This window comes from Jaculus jaculus, chromosome 15 (assembly GCF_020740685.1).
Source record: "Jaculus jaculus isolate mJacJac1 chromosome 15, mJacJac1.mat.Y.cur, whole genome shotgun sequence".
In the NCBI taxonomy this organism is placed as follows: Eukaryota; Metazoa; Chordata; class Mammalia; order Rodentia; family Dipodidae; genus Jaculus; species Jaculus jaculus.
Genome location: NC_059116.1, coordinates 74,758,442 through 74,779,547, shown reverse-complemented (window position 1 = coordinate 74,779,547; position 21,106 = coordinate 74,758,442). Strand labels below are relative to the sequence as shown.

The 21,106-nt window shown below is 47.6% G+C and overlaps 1 protein-coding gene across 1 annotated transcript in view; it reads right to left on the bottom strand.

Moving 5' to 3' along the window:
• The window catches only part of Il2ra (interleukin 2 receptor subunit alpha), a 50,734-nt gene that overhangs the window by 5,659 nt on the left and 23,969 nt on the right, over nt 1–21,106 (bottom strand). The window contains exons 2-6 of the mRNA XM_045134767.1: nt 8,762–8,941; nt 6,493–6,600; nt 2,392–2,628; nt 640–711; nt 17–88 (exon numbers count right to left, since the gene is read on the bottom strand). Coding sequence (XP_044990702.1) covers nt 17–88; nt 640–711; nt 2,392–2,628; nt 6,493–6,600; nt 8,762–8,941 — 669 coding nt within the window. The remainder of the gene's footprint in view (nt 1–16; nt 89–639; nt 712–2,391; nt 2,629–6,492; nt 6,601–8,761; nt 8,942–21,106) is intronic.

The window sequence follows — 21,106 nt, the reverse complement described above, 5'->3', positions numbered from 1 at the left end:
AAACAGTCCCACCCACCTGCTACCTGATGCTCCACGGCTAGTAGGAACGTCTGCGCGGGGCTGGCTGCTTCTGTGCGCGGCTGGGGGTCTGCGGGGGGGAGAGGGCCTCTCAGGGGTCGGGGAGGCACCCGCGGGACCACCCAGCTCCAGCCCGTGATCCCTCTCTCCCTCGCTTCCTTCGGGTCACATGTGTGTGTGTGTGCACGCGCACTGGTACATGTGTATGCAAGTGCAGGCGCATGTGCACGTGTGCGTGTGCAGGGGAGTGGAGGCCAGAGGGCAGTGAGCTGTGGTCCTCGCCCTGTCCTCGTTTCTGAGACATCGGCCTCACTTTGGCGATAGGCGCACTGGCCGGCCAGTCTGGGGACTCCTGCGGCCGCGCCTCCTGCGTGGATTCGAGGGGATCCGGACGGGTCCTGACGCTTGCGTGACAGTGACAGATGGCCTTGCCACCGAGCTACCCCCCCCACGTGGTGGTTTCTGGTGCTACGCCGCGCGCTGCCCTGCAGGGAGGCGCCGGGTGGGCACCCCTGCGCCCTGCCCGTCTGCCGCAGAGGCTTGCGTGGGCCTCGCTGCCCTCGCTCAGGCGTGGCCTCCGGGAGCCAAGTCTCGGCTCCGAAACCTCTCGGGTACCGGTACCTGTGGTGGTGACAGCCCGAGGAGTCGCACTCTCCGCGGGAGGATCTGGGCTCGCTGCAGCTTCTTCTTCGCCTGGGGGAGAGGGTTAGCAAAGCTTCGAGAACGCCCTGGCCTCCACTCTTGGCTTGGAAATGAGTCAACATAAGACCCCCACCATACACACTCACACTCACACACGCACTTGCACACAGGCGCGCGCGCACACACGCACACACGCCATCACAGGGGGAATGCGCGAAGAGGTGGCCTTCTTGCTTGGCCTGTCTCTCTGTCCCTCCGCGCTGTGATTAGAGGCCCTGGACCTGCCACTTGCACTCTAAGGCAGAGCGACTGGTGTGTCCCGGCGGTCAGGCGCTCAGCGAAGGCAGTGAGGAGAGAAGCAGCGTCCAGAGGGCCTTGGGGGAGGTGCCCGGAAACAGTGATGAGCAGGGAGACCAGGAAACCTCATGCTTGGCTCTCATGATCTTTTTTGTTTTTGTTTTTGTTTTTCTAAGTAGGGTCTCACTCTAGCTCAGGCTGAGCTGGAATTCACTATGTAGTCTCAGGGTGGTCTCGAACTCATGGCTATCCTCCTACCTCTGCCTCCCGAGTGCTGGGACTAAAGGCGTGCGCCACCATACGCTACAGGCTTGTCAGGGTCTTTTGCCGCTACAAGCAAATGCCCAGCAGGCTGTACATGGGTGGCTGGGGAGCTGCACTCAGGCTGGCAGGCTTTGCAAGCAAGTGCTTTTTAAATTTTTGAATATCTTTAAAAATATTTGTTTGACAGAGAAAGAGGGAGAGAGAGAGAGAGAGAGAGAGAGAGAGAGAGAATGGGCACACCAGGGCCTCCAGCTACTGCAAACGAACTCCAGATGTGAGCAGCCCCTTGCGCATCTTGCTAACGTGGGTCCTGGGGAGTCGAACCTGGGTCCTTTGGCTTTGCAGGCAAATGCCTTAACCACTAAGCTGTCCCTCCAGCCCAAGCAAGTGCTTTTAACCACTGAGTCATCTTGCCAGCCCTGTGAGTAACTTTTGATTGTGAAAGTAGTAAGTTTTCTGAGGGCTGTAAAGTGCTTGTTAAGCATGATGACGTGAGTTCGGACCTGCAGAAGTCAAGAGACAGGCAGCGTGGTAGCCTGCACCTGTAACCCAGCACTGGGAAGGCAGACAAAAGACCCCTGACACTTGCTGGCCAGCAAGTCCAGCAAAATCAGTGAGCTCCAGGTTCAGTGAGAGAACACGTCTCAAAAGAAAATAAGAAAAGGTGAAGCTGGGTGTGGTGTCACACGCCTTTAATCCCAGCACTTGGGAGGCAGAGGTAGGAGGATTGCCATGAGTTCGAGGCCACCCTGACACTACATAGTGAATTCCAGGTCAGCCTGAGCTAGAGTGAAGTGAAACCCTACCTCGAAAACAAAACAAAACAAAACAAAACAAAACAAAACAAAAACAAAAACAAAACAAGGTGGAGAGCCATTGAGGAAGACACCAGAAATCAACTTCTAGCCTTCAAAGGCAGCCACACGCACACGTATGCATGCACACCCACACACATGCCCACTACGCATGCATACATGTGTGAGCAATAGATTTCAGAATGAAGGTGGCAGAAGATCTCAGGCAGGTTGTACATATGCAGAAGTGTAAACCTGCACTTACGCCCTAGAACAAGGTCCTCCCCACACTTGTACCTCCCCCCAAGTCCTAGTGGGGCCGTGCGCAGGGAAAGAGTGTGGTGACCACAGGATGACGCAGGAGGGAGCTGCCTACCTGGAGGCCCAGGGTGCCTCCGCTCGTCGGTGCACCTGAGCTGCGGCTGAGTCCACGTGGTCGACCCTCGGATCATCTTGCAGAGGCTTGTGGCCGGGCCTCTCCGCAGGGCCCTGTACCCTGGCAAGCATTGGTAGTGCACCGTCTGTCCCAGCACGAAGTGGTAGGTTCTCTCGCTCCCTTCATGGTCCCATGGCGGGGGCTCCCTGCACTGACCTGGAAGAGGAGAGGAGAGTTCTGAGGGCAAAGCCAGAGAAAACACAGTGAGTGAATCTGGGTGGCTTCTTGCTAGAGACTGGACCTCGGTTCTTATTCTTTTGTTTGTTTGTTTCTTTCATTCAGCCAACTTACGTTAAGAATATTCCAGGCCAGGCATGGTGGCGCACACCTTTAATTCCAGCACTCAGGAGGCAGAGGTAGGATGATCACCATGATTTGAGGCCACCCTGAGACTACATAGTGAATTCCAGGTCAGCCTGGACTAGAGTGAAATCCTACCTCAAAAAAATTTTTTTTAAATATGTGTGTGTGTGTGTTTCGAGAATTACCATGGGTTATTGTTTACAATTACGGAAGTTGTCAATAAAAAATAAATCAAAAACAAATTAAATTAAAAAAAGAATATTCATGCCAAGCGTGGTAGTGCATGCCTTTAATCCCAGCACTTGGAAGGCAGAGGTAGAAGGAGTGCTGTGAGTTCAAGACCAGCCTGAGACTACATAGTAAATTCTAGGTCAGCCTGACCTAGAATGAGACCCTACCTTGAAAAAAACCAAAAAAGAGCTGGGCGTGGTGGTGCACACCTATAATCTCAGCACTGGGGAGGCAGAGGTAGGAGGATTGCCATGAGCTTGAGGCCAGCCTGAGACTATATCGTGAATTCCAGGTCAGCCTGGGCTAAAAAAAATACCCCCCTCCCCCCAAAAAGGAATATTCCCATGTCAGGAATGTAGAAGGAACAGAGTCATAGACGCCCGCAGGGGCTGGGGAGTCACTTAGGTGACGAAGGCATGAAGTGGGATGAACGTGTTTAAAGAGTGGATTCTTGCTAGGGACCCTAGGGAGCATGTGTGTCGTCCATTCTGCCTGATGCCTCTTCAGAGGTGGAAGCACCTGAAAGATCCTGAAGTTTCTGAGCAGTAGATGGGAGTGGGAAGGGCAGTGTGATGGTCACTCTCAACTGTCAACGAGATCTAGACCCGCACAGGAGACAAAGACGTGGTCCTGTCTGTGAGAGATTTTCTAGAGTAGGTTCCTTCAAGTGGGAAGACCTGCCCTGAATGTGGGTGGCACTGAGATGAAAACTGAGGTACAGAGTTTAGAAGTCCCTGCCCCAAAGTTATGTCCAGTACTGAATAGACTTTTGAACGGGGCGTGTCCCGCACCGTCCGGTCTTCTGTGCTGGTCATGTCCAACACTGTAGCTCTTGTATCGCTTCAAGGCCACGATCTGTGCTGCAGCTCCGTCCCACACTGCAAATCACCTCGTGCTTCTTTTTAATCTCCATAGCACAGCTGCAGGCATCTGTCAGCTAACTGACCGTCTGTTTCTGGTCAACTTGCCTTTCTTATTCTCAAGGTCTCTGGCACCAGGCCAGGGCCCTGGGCTCCGAGAGCTAACCATAATGAGAGTGGTCCAAGATAAGGCGCATGAGCTCTGAGCCACCAGGAATGAGGCTTTGGAAGAGATTCCCCTGGGCCCACGCAGGCGAGAAAATAAACTTTCATCCGGAGTCCCTGCTCAGTCTGTGGTGCTGGTTCTGTGAGCCTCAGTTTCCTGTAACAGCACCATGTCATGGGCGAGGTCTTTTATTGAACAAGAAGGAAGAAGACGAGCTGAACGCGGGCATCCGGCACTCCGCCTCCTGACTGCGGACGCGATGTGGCCAGCTGCCTCAAGGCCTGCTGCGGTGCTCTTCTTGTCACGAGGGGTGCACCCTCAAACTGGGGGCGCCAGTAATTCTTCCCTTAAGTGGTTTGTGCTCAGTGTTTGCCGTAGCATTGACAAAAGTGACTAGTACGGTGGGGCTCTGTTTAGGGACAAGCGCAGGCTCATGGCAATGTGAAGACCACTTTGGATTCCTGCCGGCTAAGTGAGGACACACAGCCGTGAGTGGCAGCTGGTGGGCATCCTGAGGGAAGGCCCAAGGATAAGGGCCACGCCCAGAGAGGGAGAGTACGGGCTCACGATTCTTGTTCAAGTCATGCTTGGACGTTGACCCGTGCGAGCCCTGTCAAGTCTTCTAAAGACCCCGTGTGTCCTGAAATGTACCCAGGCCTAGCTGGCCTGTGGCCTGAGAGATACGTCTGGTTCTCACTTAATTTTTTTTTCAAGGTAGGGTCTCACTCTATCCCAGGCTGACCTGGAATTCACTATGTAGCCTCACAACAAGTGAGAGTCGATGACATATGCATACGTGACGTGCAAGAGTGTCCTTTGCACACATGTGCACATGCAAATACATAGCTATAAACGAACAAACCAACAATCAAGCCAAAGTAGTTAGAAATTAGTCTCAATGGAAAGATCCCTCATCTAGCCAGGCATGGTGGTGCACACCTTTAATCCCAACCCTCGGGAGGCAGAGGTAGGAGGATCACCTTGAATTTGAGGCCACCCTGAGACTACATAGTGAATTCCAGGTCAGCCTGGGCTAGAGTCACACCCTACCTTGAAAAACAAAAACAAAAACCAACCCCCCCCCAAAAAAAAAAGAAAAAGAAAGGAAGGAAGGAAGAATGAAAGAAAGAGAGTCCTTATCTAATCCAGCAAACCTGTGGCTTCATTCCCATCCTATTATGTGAGCATAGCCAAAGTACTGGACTTCTCTGTCTCGCTTTCTTTAGTAATTAAATTAATGCACTTGCTGCTCCCTCCGTCACTGGGCCGTGAGTCACGAGTTCTCATGACCCGATGAAGTTCTTTGCAGGGCTATGACATTAGCCTGGGCCTGTAGGGATTGTATCTGGCTAACCAGAGCTCCCAAATCTCAGGTTTTCCACCACACTCTGTTTCTTCCTGGCACCACGATGGAAGCACTGTTCATTTGGAAAGCTGTAACTGGGCACAATGCTCTCTCACCCGCACTTCATTAACGAGCAGATGCATGTTATTGGAGCTTCCAATCTCGTTTTATTGGAGTTTTCATAACTCTGTCCTGGAAGGCACACCTTACTACAGATGGTTTTGCTTGTGATTTATTGTCTTGCACTTAAGAGAACGTAGGAGAACATTCCTTGAGGATAGGAACTGATGTCCTACATACGTTTGTCCTTTGAGACGTGCCCGACAGTGTGTGCACGTGGCTTTGGTGCGTGTGTGCTATGTCTGTGTGGTGTACGCGTGTGCGTCTGTGCTGAGGCAGCCAGCCTGCGCACACAAGGGCAGAGGCAGCGGATGTTAGGTGACCTCCTCTACCATTCTCCTCACTTATTTCCCGGGGACAGAGTGTCTGCTGCACCCGGCGCTCTCCGTGCTTTGATTAGACTGGCTGCCCAGCGAGCCCCAGCAAAGCTCATGTCAGCGCTGCCTTTCTACATGGGTGCTGGGGACTGAACTCAGGAACTCACTGAGCCATCTCCACAGTCCCTCCTAACACGTGCTTTATTCCTTTCTTTAAAAAAATATTTTATTTTTATTTATTTGAGAGAGAGAAATAGAGAGAGAGAGAGAGAGAGATTGAGAGAGAAAATGGGTACGCCAGGACCTCCAGCCACTGCAAAGGAACTCCAGACACGTGCATCTGGCTAACGTGGGGTCCTGAGGAATCGAACCTGGGTCCTTTTGGGTTTGAGGCAAACGCCTTAACCGTTAAGCCATCCATCCAGCCCTTATTTTATTTCTTGACAGCGTTTATCCATGTATAGAGTGTATTTTGGTTATAAGCCCCTCCCACCACCTTTTCTCATCCCCTCTCCATCCGGCTGCACGTGCTTTTCCTTCCAACTGGCCCCTGTCATTTTGCTGAGCGGGTTTGCAGCACTCGCTTTTGAATGGAGTCAGTCAATGAGCTGCACTCCATCCTCGGGCTCCCAAACCACAGCCCAGGCGAGCGGCTGAGAGAGGGGTGCGCGGGGTGCTGGCCAAGGCCGCGGCTCTTACCCGGCGGGGGCGCGCGCGCCTCGGGCGGGGCTGCCTTCTGCGCCGCTGCCGGTTCCCTGTGCGGGTCTTCGCGAGCCGCTGAGACTTGTCTTCCCGTGCTGGCCTTGGCTAGAGGACATGGAGGAGGAAGAGAACAATTTCACTTGGGCTCGGACGGAAAACGCCGCGCCTGCCTTCATTCTCTGCGGGGCCCGCGACGGCCCGGAAGGTCAGGGCCGGGACCGCGCAGGGCAGGGAGGCGCGAGCTCGCCCTGGCCCTCGCCCTGGCCCTCGCCCTGGCCCTCGCCCTGGCCCTCGCCCTGGCCCTCGCCCTCGCCCTGGCCCTCGCCCTGGGGCACATTAGCCCTGCTCTGCTCTATATCCATATGCGCAGTGACAATGGAAATAGCATTTCTGGAAGAAGTGGAAAATCTTCCAGTGGAAAATCCTTTGTACCCATGCACGCCAAACCATCATGGTTCCTTTTTTGGCCTCGAATGCGCTGCACAGCAATGACGGATGGTCTAACCCCTCAACACAAATGACTCCTTTACTCCCTTGAGCCGTGCAAAGCTCTTAAAGATGCAGCAATGTGGGGTCTTAAGACAATTGGAAGGAACACTCCAGATGTGAAGAGCACACCATTGAGGTGGGGATTCGAACTTAAGCTTAGGATAAGGGTGGGACCTGCTGGGAAATGAGGCGCTGGTGTGTCTCAACAGAGCAGCCTTCCCAGCCTATCCCATCCTCAGGATTAAGAAATAGAGACGAGGGCCTGGAAAGAGGCTCAGTGGTTAAGGCGCTTGCCTGCAAAACCCAATGATTCAAGTTTGATTTCCCATCTGGCATAAAGCCAGATGTACAAAGTGGTGCATGCATCTGGAGTTCGTCTACAGTGGCTAGAGGCCCTAGAGCACCCATTCTCTCCCTCTTTCTCTCTCTCTCTCAACTTACAAACAAATAAATAAAAATATTTTTCAAAAGAAAAATAAAGATCAATAACACAACAGCTACATTATAGAGCCAAAATATGTTTTCAACAGCAGAGGAATGGATAAAAATAATGTGCTATATGCACAACAAAATTTTTTTTTTAACCAGAAAGAAGAATGATGTTGGAAAGTTATGCTTTTTGCTGGAAAATGAATGCAACTGGAGTTCATCATATTAAGTGCATTAGGCCAGTCTCAGAAAGACAAATATAGATTTTTTTCTCTCATTTATGGTGCTAAGATTTTATTATTTTTTTTTTAAGGCAGGTTCTCATGCTAGCCCAGGGCTGATCAGGAACTCACTGTAGTACCAGGCTGGTCTCAAACTCATAGCAATCCTCCTACCTCTGCCTCCCAAGTGCTAGGATCAAAAGGGTGTGCCACTAAAAAGAATTAAAAAAAAAAAAAAAGGCTGGAAAAATGGTTTAGCAGTTAAGGCGCATGCCTGTGAAGCCTAAGGACTAAGGACCCAGGTTTTATTCTCCAGGTCCAATGAAAGCCAGATGCACATACATCTGGAGTTCATTTGCAGTGGCTAGAAGCCCTGGCATGCCCATTCTCATTCTCTCTCTCTCTCCTCTCTCTCTCTCGCTCTGTTTCTAATAAATAAAAATAATTTAAAAAAAAGAAAAAAGAAAGGGTGTGCCACCATGCTCAACTGGATTTTATATAGATACAAAATCAAAGCTTGGCATGGTGGTACATGCCTTCAGTTCCAGCACTGGGGAGGCTAAAGTAGGAGGATTGTTGCGAGTTTGAGGCCAGTCTGGGGCCGCAGAGTGAATTCCAGGTCAGTCTGGGGTACAGTAAGACCCACGTAAGACAACAAGCCTAGACTCCACACATAAAATCGTGAAATCGTGATATCGTGGATGGAAGTGGAAGCATACTGTGTTGGGGAGCACAGGAGACAGACAAGGAGGGAGGAAATGTGGGGGGTAGGACAGGGAATATTCTCTTTCTCTGTCTCTCATATATAGGAGGTGAACGAAGCCACGTCATGCACCTCAGGGTGGATAGGAAACCGAGCACAGGCACTGTGTATTGGCAAGCCTTGAAGAAGAGACGTCAACAAAATCATGGTGTCAGATCAGCACAGGCTTAGCAAGCCTGGAACAGCTCCAGAAATGCGCAGAGGCTCATTATTTCAGGAGTGGTTATTCCAGAAGCCGCTGAAAGCAGGTAGTGGGTAACGGGCCCACCGTGATCTTGACCCTCAGGCTGAGGAACGGAAGCGACACGGTCTCACACTACCCCGTAGTTCTCCCCCCGACCCGGCCTTGGCAAAGGCCACTTACAGAGGCTGACGCAGCGGCACTCGTCGTTCCAGGATGAGTTTCCCAAGCAGGTCATGTAGGAGAGCCTGTTCACTCTGCGGAAACCCGTCTTGCAGTCACAGTTTAGCATGGTGCCATTCTTGTACTCAAGGGCTTTGAATGTGGCATAGCGGACCTCAGGAGGATTATACAGACACATCTCTGCAACGAGAAAACAATCCCATGTCGGTTCAGGAGGCTCACCTCACATGTTCATGTGCTTGGTCATGGAGTGTCTGAATCACATATGTCTTCACCTTACTTAAAGGTCCTTTTCTAGAAAAGAACCAGGACTGTCACCGCCTTGTCCTTGAGAAAGCCTTGTGTCCCAGTGATATTCACCCAGGTTCTCTCCAGTATAAATGTCCTTGCAGGGTGGGAGGCACGGCTCCGCGGCTAAGGCACTGCCCGCGAAGCCTAAGGACTCAGCCTCGATTCCCCAGGACCCACGTGAAACCAGAGACACAAAGTGGTGCACACATCTGGAGTCCATTTGCAGCAGCTGGAGGCCCTGGTGTGCAGAGGCAGCAGCTCCCCCCTCCCCTCCCCTCCCTTCTCCTCTCTTCCTCTCCCTTCCTCCACCCCTTCTCTCCCCTCCCACCCCTCCCCTCCCCTCCCTTCCTCCCTCCCTCCTGGTTCAAGGCCCAGGCTGGCCTTGAACTTGCAATTCTCCAAAAGAACCAAGTGAAAATTCTAGAACTATAAGATACAGTATCTGACATGAGCTTGAGCAAAATAATCAGGATTAGCCGGGCCTGGTGGCACATGCCTTTAATTCCAGCACTTGGGAGGCAGAGGTAGGAGAATCGCCATGAGTTCAAGGCCACCCTGAGACTACAGAGTTAATTCCAGGTCAGCCTGGACCAGAGTGAGACCCTACCTTGAAAAACAAAACAAAACAAAAAAAACAAAACAAAACAAAAAAAATCAGGATTAATAAGTACAAAGAAAAACTTGGAAAACAATGAATAGGACTTTAGTTGCCTGTGAAACATTATCAAATTTTCATCTACATTTAACGAAAGTCCTAAGGGGATAGAAATGAAAGAATGAAGCATAAAAAATAATTTAGGGGCTGGAGAGATGGCTTAGCGGTTAAGCGCTTGCCTGTGAAGCTTAAGGACCCCGGTTTGAGGCTGTTAGCCAGATGCACAAGGGGGCGCACGCGTCTGGAGTTTGTTTGCAGTGGCTGGAGGCCCTGGTGCGCCCATTATCTCTCTCTCTCACTCTCCCTCTTTCTCTCTCTGTCTGTCACACTCAAATAAATAAATAAAGTAAAATATAAAAAAATAATAATAATTTAGACATGATGGCTACCATTTCTGAAATTTGATGACAAAAATTATAGATTTAATATGTTCACTACACTAAAAAAAGAGTATGTAAAGAAAAGTATATTTATGTGTATCTTTCCCAAACTGCTAAAAACTGAATATAACAGGAAAAATTTAAAAGTAGCTAGAAGCCAGATGTGGCAGTGCACCCTTTTAATCTCAGCACTCCGGAGGCTGAGGTAGGGGATCACCATGAGTTCAAGGCCAGCCTGGGGTAGAGTGAGACGTTGCTTTGAAAAATACAAAAAAAAAAAAAAACCCCATAAAAAAACAGGGCTGGAGATATTGCTTAGTGGTTAAGGCACTTGCCTGTGAAGTCTAAGGACCCAGGTTCAATTCTCCAGTACCCATGTAAGCCAGATGCACATGGTGGTACATGCATCTGGAGTTTGTTTGCAGTTATTAGAGGCCCTGGCACACCCATTTTTTCTCTCTCTCTCTCTATCTTGCTCTTCTAATAAATAAAATAAAATAATAAAGAAAATTAAATAAAGGCCAGCCTGGGTCTGCAGAATAAACTCGAGGATATTCTGAACTAAAGTGAGATCCTGCCTTGAACAACAAACGAGTAACCGGGTGTGGTGGCGCACGCCTTTAATCCCAGCACTCGGGAGACAGAGGTAGAAGGATCGCTGGGAGTTCGAGGCCACCCTGAGACTCATGTGATTTCCAGGTCAGCCTGAGGTAGAGTGAGACTACCACAAAAAAGCAAAACAAACAAAAAAAAAATGAGGATGAAATTAAAAGATTATCAGGTGATAGAGAGCTTGGATAATTTATTACCAGCATACCTGGAATCATGTATCAAGCATGACACATTATATAACATTTGTGTGTAACGAGTGATGACCCTTGATTATATCTTCTATATGAGCCCTTTTCCCCTACAGGAATCTGAATATTCTACATTATATATTAAGAAGAAAAAACTGGCCTGGAGAGATGGCTTAGTGGTTAAGGCACTTGTCTATAAAGCCAAAGGACCCAGGTTTGATTCCCCACAACCCATGTCAGCCAGATGCACAAGGTGGTGTGTGTATCTGGAGTTTGTTTGCAGTGGCTGAAGGCCCTAGAGCACCCATTCTCTCCCTCCCTCTCTCTTGCTAACAAAAAAAAAAAAAAAAAAAAAAGGTTTAAAAAGAAGAAAAAAAGCTAAACACAACTTTTCAAGCTGTCACACTAGTCAGAATAACAGGCAACAGTGAAAAACAGGGTAGATATTTACGTACATGAAAATATCGGGCAGTGGAGAGGGCTCAGCAGTTAAAGGCATTTACATGCAAAACCTGCTCTGGGTTCAGTGCCCCAGTACCCACGTAAAGCCAAATGCACAAAGTGGCACATGTGTCTGGCATTGGTTTGTAGTGGCAGGGAGCCCTGACATGCCCATACACTCTCTTTCTCTCTCAAATAAATAAATAATTTTTTATATTTATTTATTTGTTTGCAGGCAGAGAGAGAGAGAGACAGACAGACAGACACAGAGAGAGACAGAGACAATGGGCACATCGGGGCAGTGTCACTACAAATGAACTCCAGATGCATGTGCCACCTTGTGCCTCTGGCTGCATGTGGGTGTTGAGGAATCAAACTGGAGACAATAGGGTTTTCAGGCAAGCATCTTAACTGCTGAGCCATCTCCCCAGCCCAAATAAAGTATGTTTAAAAAGAAAATACCAGGGCTGGAGAGACGGCTAGGCAGTTAAGACACTTGCCTGTAAAGCCTAACTACCTGAGTCTGATTCCCCAACACTCACATAAAGCCAGAGGCACAAAGTGGCACATACATCTGGAGTTTGTTTGCAGTGGCTGCAAGCCCCAGTGTGGTTTCTCTCTCTCCCTCTCTCTCTCTCCCCCCCCCCCTCTCTCTTTCTCTCTCTCTCTCTCTCTCTCTCTCTCTCTCTCTCTCTCTCTCTCTCTCTCTCCTGGGCATGGTGGTGCACACCTTTAATCCCAGCACTTGGGAAACAGAGGTAGGAGGATTGCTGTGAGTTTGAGGCCAGCCTAAAACAACATAGTGAATTCCAGGTCAGCCTTGGATGCGGGGGGGGGGGGGGAGAGGAAGAAGAAAACACCACCCTTGTCTTTAAACAAGAACAGTGACACCATGTGCGGGTCTTGTTGCCTGTCAGGGTGAAACATGAGATTATAGAAAAGGCTGGGTGAAGGGATCTTCAGTCTTTAGGGCTTCCTGGCTTGCCTGAAACGGCGCAGTATTAACCAAGTAGATCACAGCAAGTTACGGAAGCATAGCGGGTGCTGTAGAGAAGCCACCAAATAAGGAAGAGTAAGGAGAATGTCTCTGAAAAGCTAACAGAAGAAATTAGATCACTTCAATAAAGAGCAAAGCCATGTCAGTAATTGCATCAACTACAAATGGGCAAACATTGAAAGATGGCTTTTAGACTTGACAAACAGCCGGGTGACCTTGATGCTGCCTGGAAAAGAATACACTTTAAATACAAAGACGATGGTAAGTGGAGAGTAAAAGAATAGAAAAGTATACATTATGCAAAGATAAGCATAAGAACGCTTGTATGGCTATGTTAATTTCAGAAAGATTTCAAAATAAGGGTATTATTCATAGATAAAATGCCTGCTTACATAAAATTACTAAGAAAGTTATAAAATAATTTTTAGAACTCAGCAATCTCTATATACAAGACCCAAATGCACTTAGTTCTGTGTACTGAAAGGAATCAATTAGAATATAGCAAAGTTAAAATCAATTCTATTTACAATCACATAAAAACCTGGGGATAGTGATGGAAAGATGGCATAGTGGTTAAGATGCTTGTCTGAGAAGCCTAAGGACACAGGTTTGATTCCCTAGTACCCATGCAAGCCAGACCCACAAGATGGTGCATGTCTCTGGAGTTCTTTTGCAGTGGCTGGAGGCCCCGATGTGCCCATTCTTTCCCTATCTGCCTCTCTTTCTTGCTCTCTCTTTCTCCCACATAAATAAATAAATAAATATATTTGTTTTTTTTTTTTTTTTAAACCTGGGGATGCGACGTGCTGGGTTCCATGTGGCGTGAGAGCTGTGAGTCTTTTGAGCTCCCGAATGATGCTGGCACTGTCTAGGGACCATCCTTAGAATGACCTAGAAGAAGGCTGCTCTGCCTTCTCCCCAGGGACCGGCCCTCAGTGCTTTGGTGCTGGGCTGTGTTGTGAATCTGTTTGTCACAGTACTGGACTCAGGATGTGACGGAGGCCCAGAGAAGGGGTGGGCCCGTGAGAGACCTCTGTGGGCTGCCTCATGCTCTTGTTGCTTTGTCTCTCGCATTCAGTCTGACCCTGTTCATCTGGCCCCTGTGGCCTGGCCGAGTGACATTAAAAGTACAAAAAAGGGGGCTGGAGAGATGGCTTAGCGGTTAAGCGCTTGCCTGTGAAGCCTAAGGGCCCCGGTTCGAGGCTCGGTTCCCCAGGACCCACGTTAGCCAGATGCACAAGGGGGCGCACGCGTCTGGAGTTCGTTTGCAGAGGCTGGAAGTCCTGGCGCGCCCATTCTCTTTCTCTCCCTCTATCTGTCTTTCTCTCTGTGTCTGTCGCTCTCAAATAAATAAATAAAAAAAATTAAAAAAAAAAAAGTACAAAAAGGGAAGTGGCTCCCAAGGGATGTAGATCAGACCTGAGATGAGATTCTTTGTTTTGTGGGTGAGTCGGTGTCAAGCTGTATGGCCTAAAGCCCAGCCTGCACTGAGAAATGGCCTTATCATTGTGCCTCTCCTCTGCATAATGAGTGAGTGCCAGGAATGAATATGGACACATATTCAAGTAAATAACTAAAACAGTTAAAATCTGGAATACTTTGGGGCTGGAGAGATGGCTCAGCTGTTAGGGCACTTGCCTTGCAAAGCCTAACGATGCCGGTTCAATTCCCCAGTGCCCGCATAAAGCCAGATGCACAAAGTGGAGCATGTGTCTGTTTGTAGTGGCTAGAGGCCCTGTGTGCCCATTCTCCCAGCTCTCTGTCTTTCTGTCTCTCTCTCTCTCTCTCTGTTTGCAAATGAATAAAATTTTGAAGAAAGATTGCTGTATACAGTATATAAATGACAGACTTATGAGTTAGTTGAAATGTTGTAAGCAAAATAGAACTCTGTAAAACACTCTATAATTTTTTCTGTATTTTTCATGAGAGAGAGGAATAGAGGAATAGAGGGAGAGAGGGAGAGAGGGAGAGGGAGAGGGAGAGAATTGGTGCACAAGGGCTTCTACCCACCGCACTTGAACTCCAGATGTGTGTGCCATCTCATGCACATGTGTAACCTTGTACGTTTGTGTCACCTTGTGCGTCTGGCTTAAGTGGGACTTGGAGTCTTTAGGCTTCTCAGGCAAGTGCCTTAACCCCTAAGCCGCTTCTCCAGCCCCCTTCACAAACCTTAAGTGCTAAGTGGGGTTGCTTTTCAAGCAGTGTTCTTTTTAGGACTAAGTGACAAAGTTTGTAAAGTCACTTTGCCAAGTGGAAAAAATGTTAAAAATGTCAGTTACTTAAAGCCTGATTACGTCAGAATCAGGAAGTAGATTTTCTTTGAATTCATATTCTAAGAACTCTTTTCGAAAACCCTGAAGCAGTTTCCTCCCTCGCACCTACATTCTGAAGAGATAATGACATGACCGTGGTTAGTTTGAATTGTTCTACTTGTTTTTCAGTTATGAGGTGCTTATATCACCCATTATTTGCCTATATATTATTTTTCTTCTAAATATTTACTGTTTTATTTTATTTTCATCATTTATTTATTTAAATGTTTTATATACAATGTATATGATGTGTATTGTAAATATTCTATTTTTGAGGGGTTTTGAGGTTGGGTCACACTCTAGCTCAGGCTGACCTGGAATTCACTATGTAGTCTCAGGGTGGCCTTGAACTCATGGCAATCTTCACACCTCTGCCTCCTGAGTACTGGGATTGAAGGCATGCACCACCATTCCCGACTAATATTATATTTTTTAATATTTTTATTTATTTACAAATAAATATAAGTAAATAAAGGGGCAGAGAGAGACAGAAAGAGGTAGATAGGGAGACAGAGAGAAAGAGAGAGAAAATGGGTATGCCAGGGTCTCCTGTCATTGCAAAAGAACTCCAAATGCATGCACCACCGTGTGCATCTAGCTAACGTGAGTCCTGGGGAATCAAACCTGGGTCCTTTGGCTTTTCAGACAAATGCCTTAATTGCTAAGCCGTCTCTACAGTCCTTGGCTCTTTTGTTAATCCTTCTTTTTAAACATCCTCAAAGATCTAGGGATAACTGAGTTTTCCTCAGTCTAGTGGTCCTTAAAGTTGTACTGAATGCGTCACATTTTACATCACGGATGGTTATCAGTTTGTGGAGGCCAGGGGCGGATTGTGGTGGTTTGATTCAGGTGTCCTTCATAAACTTATGCATTCTGAATGCTTAGGTCTCCAGCTGGTGACAATTTGGGAAGTGGCCATCTACTCTTAATGGTTCTAATACCATAAGTATCTTAGGTTTCTAAGCACATAATTAAATTACTTACATAGGATGGTTATTTTGTCTTTCTTTTCCCAACAGTTATCCGTTTTTTAAAATCTCTGTGCCAATTTTATAGGTCATCAATAATGTAGATACTTTTAAAACATCTCCATAGTTTTTATCAGTCCCAATGATGTTCAAACATCAAAGTCAAAGGTCTTTTAATGAGCTATAATGCCAAAAACCAAAAAGAAAACCCATAATGGCACAGAATAAATATTCACAGTGCAAAAGATGGCATTGGGCACAGCAAAGAAATAGTCAAACAATACAAGATTTAAAACAAACAGGGTAAACACCAAACTCTGTAGCTCCAAGTCAGAAACTCTAACCAGTGACATGTCTCCAAGTCCAATAACTCTAACCAGTGAAGTCTCCGAAGTTCCAATTCTGCCTCTCAAGATAGGCTACTCACAGTCCTGGAAAACTTCATTTGGTGCTGGCAGCTCTTCTTAGCAGCCATCCATAATCCTAGCATCTCCTTGGGTCTATACTGCAACCTATGGATCATCCTTATGGCTCCATTGGGTCTCCATGCAGGGATCTAACAAGCCTGCTTGACATTACCCATGAACATTTCCAAAATACAAAACCATGTTGCACATTCAGTAACCCTCTCTTTCCTGCATTCCTTATACTCCATAATACCAGATAGAGTGCCAATTTGTTAATCCAGGAGAGAATAGAGCAGACTTTGAAGAACAGGACACTCCTTCAGCATGCAGACCCCTTCAAAAGAGTCTACATTCTTTCTGTTGTCCCAATGCAGGTCAGGTGGCCCAATTTCAAAGGTTGTAATCTCTCAAACAATCAGAGCTGAATGGGCAACAATTTTGGTCCAAAGATGTCATTTCTTTCTGTGTCATATCCCTCTGCTCACGCCGGTCTATTTCCACGCGAAGCACCACTGCGCAAGTTCTCAGGACGCGGCAGGCAGGGCGCAGCAAGCCTCTCATGCACCTGCTGCTTGCCCAGTCCCTACAAAGCTCTTCCTCACCCTCATAAGCCAAACCTCACAGCCCATACTTCTTACTGCATTCAGGTCTTTTCATTCTGGCCGGAATGGTCCATCAAGCTGTCCTTACAGCCCTGCAAGGCGTCTTGTAGGCCAAGGTTTCAAATCCTTTTGCTATCCTTCTGCAAATCAGTCCCAGGTGACCAAAGCCGCCCAGCTGGGTTTCTAGCATCAGTGACCGTACTCCTGTGGTACCTGTTTTAATGTTGCCGTCAGGGTCGCATTGCTGGCAGAAAGCACTCGATCAAGAGCAGCTTGTGGGAGGAAAGGGCTTATTTTGGCTTACAGACTTGAGAGGAAGCTCCACGATGGCAGGGGAAAATGATAGCATGAGAAAAGGGTGGACATCATTTCCTACCTAATGTGAGGTGGACGATAGCAGCAGGAGGGTGTGCCAAACACCGGCCTGGGAAAGCGGGCGGTACCACCTGTAAGCCCACCCCAGCAACTCACCGCCTCCACGAGGCTCCAATTCCAAAATTTCCACCAGCTGGGGACCCAGCACTCAGAACATATAAGTTTATGGGGGGACACCTCAATCAAACCACCACAGGGTTGGACCCCCAGATCCACCCCCAGTGACACCTCCTCCAGTCAGGTAGCTGGAAATCCAAGTTACTAACTTAATTTTAAAAAAATATTTATTTGTTTAAGAGAGCGAGCGAGAGAGAATGGGCACATCAGGGCTGTCAGCCACTGCAAAGCAATTCCAGAAGCATGCAGCACCTTGTACATCTGGCTTACATGGGTCCTGGGGAGTAGAACCTGGATTCTTTGGCTTTGCAGGCAAGTGCCTCAACTGCTAAGTCCTCCTGCCAGACTGACTAGCTTAATTTTAATAAAACACCTAAGTCTCTGGGGCCATATGTTCAAATGATAGTATTCAAACTATCACAAGATATTATAATAATCTTGTACCTGTTTACCTTGGTTCATTTTCTGTTGCTAATAAGATACCCGAAACCAAGAAATTTATGAAGAATGGAAGTAGATTTGGCCCACAGTTCTGGAGGTGGGACAGGCCAAGAGCTCAGCACCATCATTTGCTGGACTAGTGAGAGCCTAGTTACCACGTCACAAAAAGATAGACTCAGGAGGTAGAGATAGGAGGATCGCTGTGAGTTTGAAGTCACCCTGAGAATACTGAGTGAATTCCAGGTCAGCCGGAGTTAGAGTGGGACCCTACCTTGAAAAACAAAACAAACAAACAAACAAACAAAAAGATAAAGGCAATCACATGTCAAGACAGAAACAGAGTGATAGTCTGGCTATCTCTTCTTTTCGTAAAGTGACTCCTGCTATTACGGACCTCCTTCCCATGACCTCCTATGTATTCGCCTCCCAAAGGCCTCAGTTCCAAATGTCATTAGCAGAGAGGGGGCGGGTGGTGGATGAGAGATGTCAGCGCTTCCCTGCATCTCCAGGACACTGGAAACAAGCAATAGGTGCATGGCTGCGTGTGGTAGAAAGACTCCAGAGGGCGACAGCAGACCACAAGAAAGTGAAGCCCAAAAGCACTGGAAAAACAGAGAGCCTTAACACCACAGTCTCAGTAGTATGGGAAGAAAAGAAGATCTCTCTAGGTGGGAAGTAGGCCAAAAAGAAAATGAAAATGTCAGGGAGCTTCTCAAAGGCAGACCCAGTGCTTAAGTTAGCAGCTCTGTGACGTGGGCAGCAGCGTGTGGCACTGGACAGGTCTCCTGCATCTCATGGTGCCTAATCACAGAAGCCCAACAGAGCCATCTTAACAGGAGTCTTGCCACCTGCCCTTACTGCCAGGGAGGACTGTAAATTTTTACATAATCAAGTCCTGCTCTCTTTGTTGGCTCCGTGACTAGCCACCCGGAAACCAGAGTGAACCCAGGATGGTGGTTTTGACTTGGTACAACTTTACAGATAAAAGTCCACATAGTGGCAAGCAGGGTCTAAACTGTAGAGGGAAGCAGAAGGCATTTGCATTTAGAATCACTGGTCTGGGGGCTAGAGAAATAGCTTAGTGGTTAAGGCACTTGCCTGCAAAGCCAAAAGACCCAGGTTTGGTTCCCCAGGACCCACATAAGCCAGGTGCATAAGGAGACACATGCGTCTGGAGTTTGTTCACAGTGGCTGATGGCTCTAATGTGCCAATTCTCTCTCTCTGCCTCTATCCCTTTCTCAAATAAATAAATAATTAACTTAAATAAATAGAATCACTGGTCTGGGCCGGGGAGTTAGGTCAGCTCTTAAAGACTTGCTGACCTGAGTGCAATCCCCTGAACACAAATAAGGCCTGATGCAAAGTGGCACATGTATCTGTAACTCCAGTTGTGAGCCAGAGCCAGGAGAGGCCCGAAGCTTGCAGACTGGCTAGACTGGCTTTCCCAGTGGCAAAGATCAGAGACCCAATCTCAAAAACAAGGTGGAAGGATGACAACCCAAACCCAGGGCTGTTCTCTGACCTCCGCACAAGGCATGGTGTTATACATGCCATACACATATACACAAATACATCCATCCATACACACACACACACACACACACACACACACACACACACACTTTTTAAAAGCAGGAGAGTGACACCAGCTGTGTGGGACTGGAAGGGGTGAGGAACAAAAGGACAGAGGAAGGGGGTCGAGGAAAGGTGAGGGAGAGTAGGAGGTAGGGATGGGCAGACACTCTAAGTACGTCATACGCACGTATGAAGTTGTCAAAGTGAAACTCATTACTCTAATGTAGAATTCTTTGACATGGCCTGTAGGGATGGCTTAGCAGTTAAGGCGCTTGCTCACAAAGCCAAAGGACCCAGATTTGATTCCTCAGGACCCACGTAAGCCAGATGCACAAGGTGGGGCACACGTCTGGAGTTCGCTTGCGGTGGCTGGAGGCCCTGGCACGGCCATTCTCAGCTCTTTCACTGCATCTCTGTGACTCTGTCTCTCTCAAGTAAATAAATATAAAACTAATATTTAGAGCTGGGCGTGGTGGTACCTGCCTTTAATCCCAGCACTCAGGAGGCAGAGGTAGGAGGATCACCATGAGTTTGAGGTCACCCTGAGACTAAATAGTGAATTCCATGTCAGCCTTGGCTAGAGTGAGACCCTACCTAGAAAAGCCAAAAAAAAAAAAAAATTAAAAATCCTTTACATGTGAATGACAGAACTATACCAACATGAATTTGGCATTGAGGGCACTTAAACAGTAGTAAGGTATGTATTTCTTAAAGTTGGGAAAATTAGGAAGAGAAATTAATAACTTAGATTAGGACATATTAACCCACTTAAAAAAGTAATCAATCGGGCTGGAGAGTTGGCTTAGCGGTTAAGCGCTTGCCTGTGAAACCTAAGGACCCCGTTCAAGGCTCGATTCCCCAGGACCCACGTTAGCCAGATGCACAAGGGGGCGCACGCATCTGAAGTTCGTTTGCAGTGGCTGGAAGCCCTGGCGAGAACATTCTCTCTCTTCCTCTCTGCCTCTCTCTCTCTCTCTGTTGCTCTCAAATAAATAAATAAAAATAAACAAAAAATTTAAAAATAGTAATCAATAGATTAAGCTGAACTTATTGTCAGTTAGCAAGCTTGACCTAAAGGATATTTGTCTACCTGTGTGTTCAATATACAGAAAATTACATTCTTGGGCTGGAGAGATGGCTTAGTGGTTAAGTGCTTGCCTGTGAAGACTAAGGGACCCTGGTTCAAAGCTCAATTCCCCAGGACCCATGTTAGCCAGATGCACAAGGGGGCGCATGTTTCTGCAGTTTGCTTGCAGTGGCTGGAGGCCCTGGCATGCCCATTCTCTCTCTCTTTTTCTCTTTCTGTTGCTCTCAAATAAATAAATAAACATAGGCAAAAAAAATTAAGAAAGAAAATTACATTGTCTTCAAATACACATGGAATCCTTACAAAAAACTGTGCTTTTACTCAATAACAAAAGCAGTCTCTGCCAGTATCAATGACTATAACAGATTTCTTTCCCTTTTTCAGTTTTTTAAATTAAAACAGTTTTCAGATTTATTTTCTAACCTCAGTGTGATGAAATTAGAAATTAAGTACACAAAGCAAAACCACAAACAACAATAAAACTGTATACATTAGAGAGGAAGTCTATGGCTGGGTGTGCTGGTACACGCCTCTAATCCCAGCTCTTGGGAGGCTGAGGTAGGAGGATTGCGGAGTTCTAAGATAGCCTGAGGCTAATTCCAGGTCAGTTTGGGCTAGAGCTAGACCCTACCTCTCAAGAAAAAAAAACAAACAAAAAAGTAAGAAAGAAAGAAAAAAAGCAAGCAAGCAAATAAGTAAGTCTGGGGTTGGATAGATGGCTTAGTGGTTAAGGCACTTGCCTGCAAAGTCTAAGGACCCAGGTTTGATTCCCCAGTACCCAGATAAAGCCAGAGTCACAAAATGGCACATGTGTCTCAAGTTTCTTTGTGGTGACTGGAGGCCCTGGTGCACCCACTGTCTCGGCCTGTCTGCCTTAGCCACTAAGCCATCTCTCC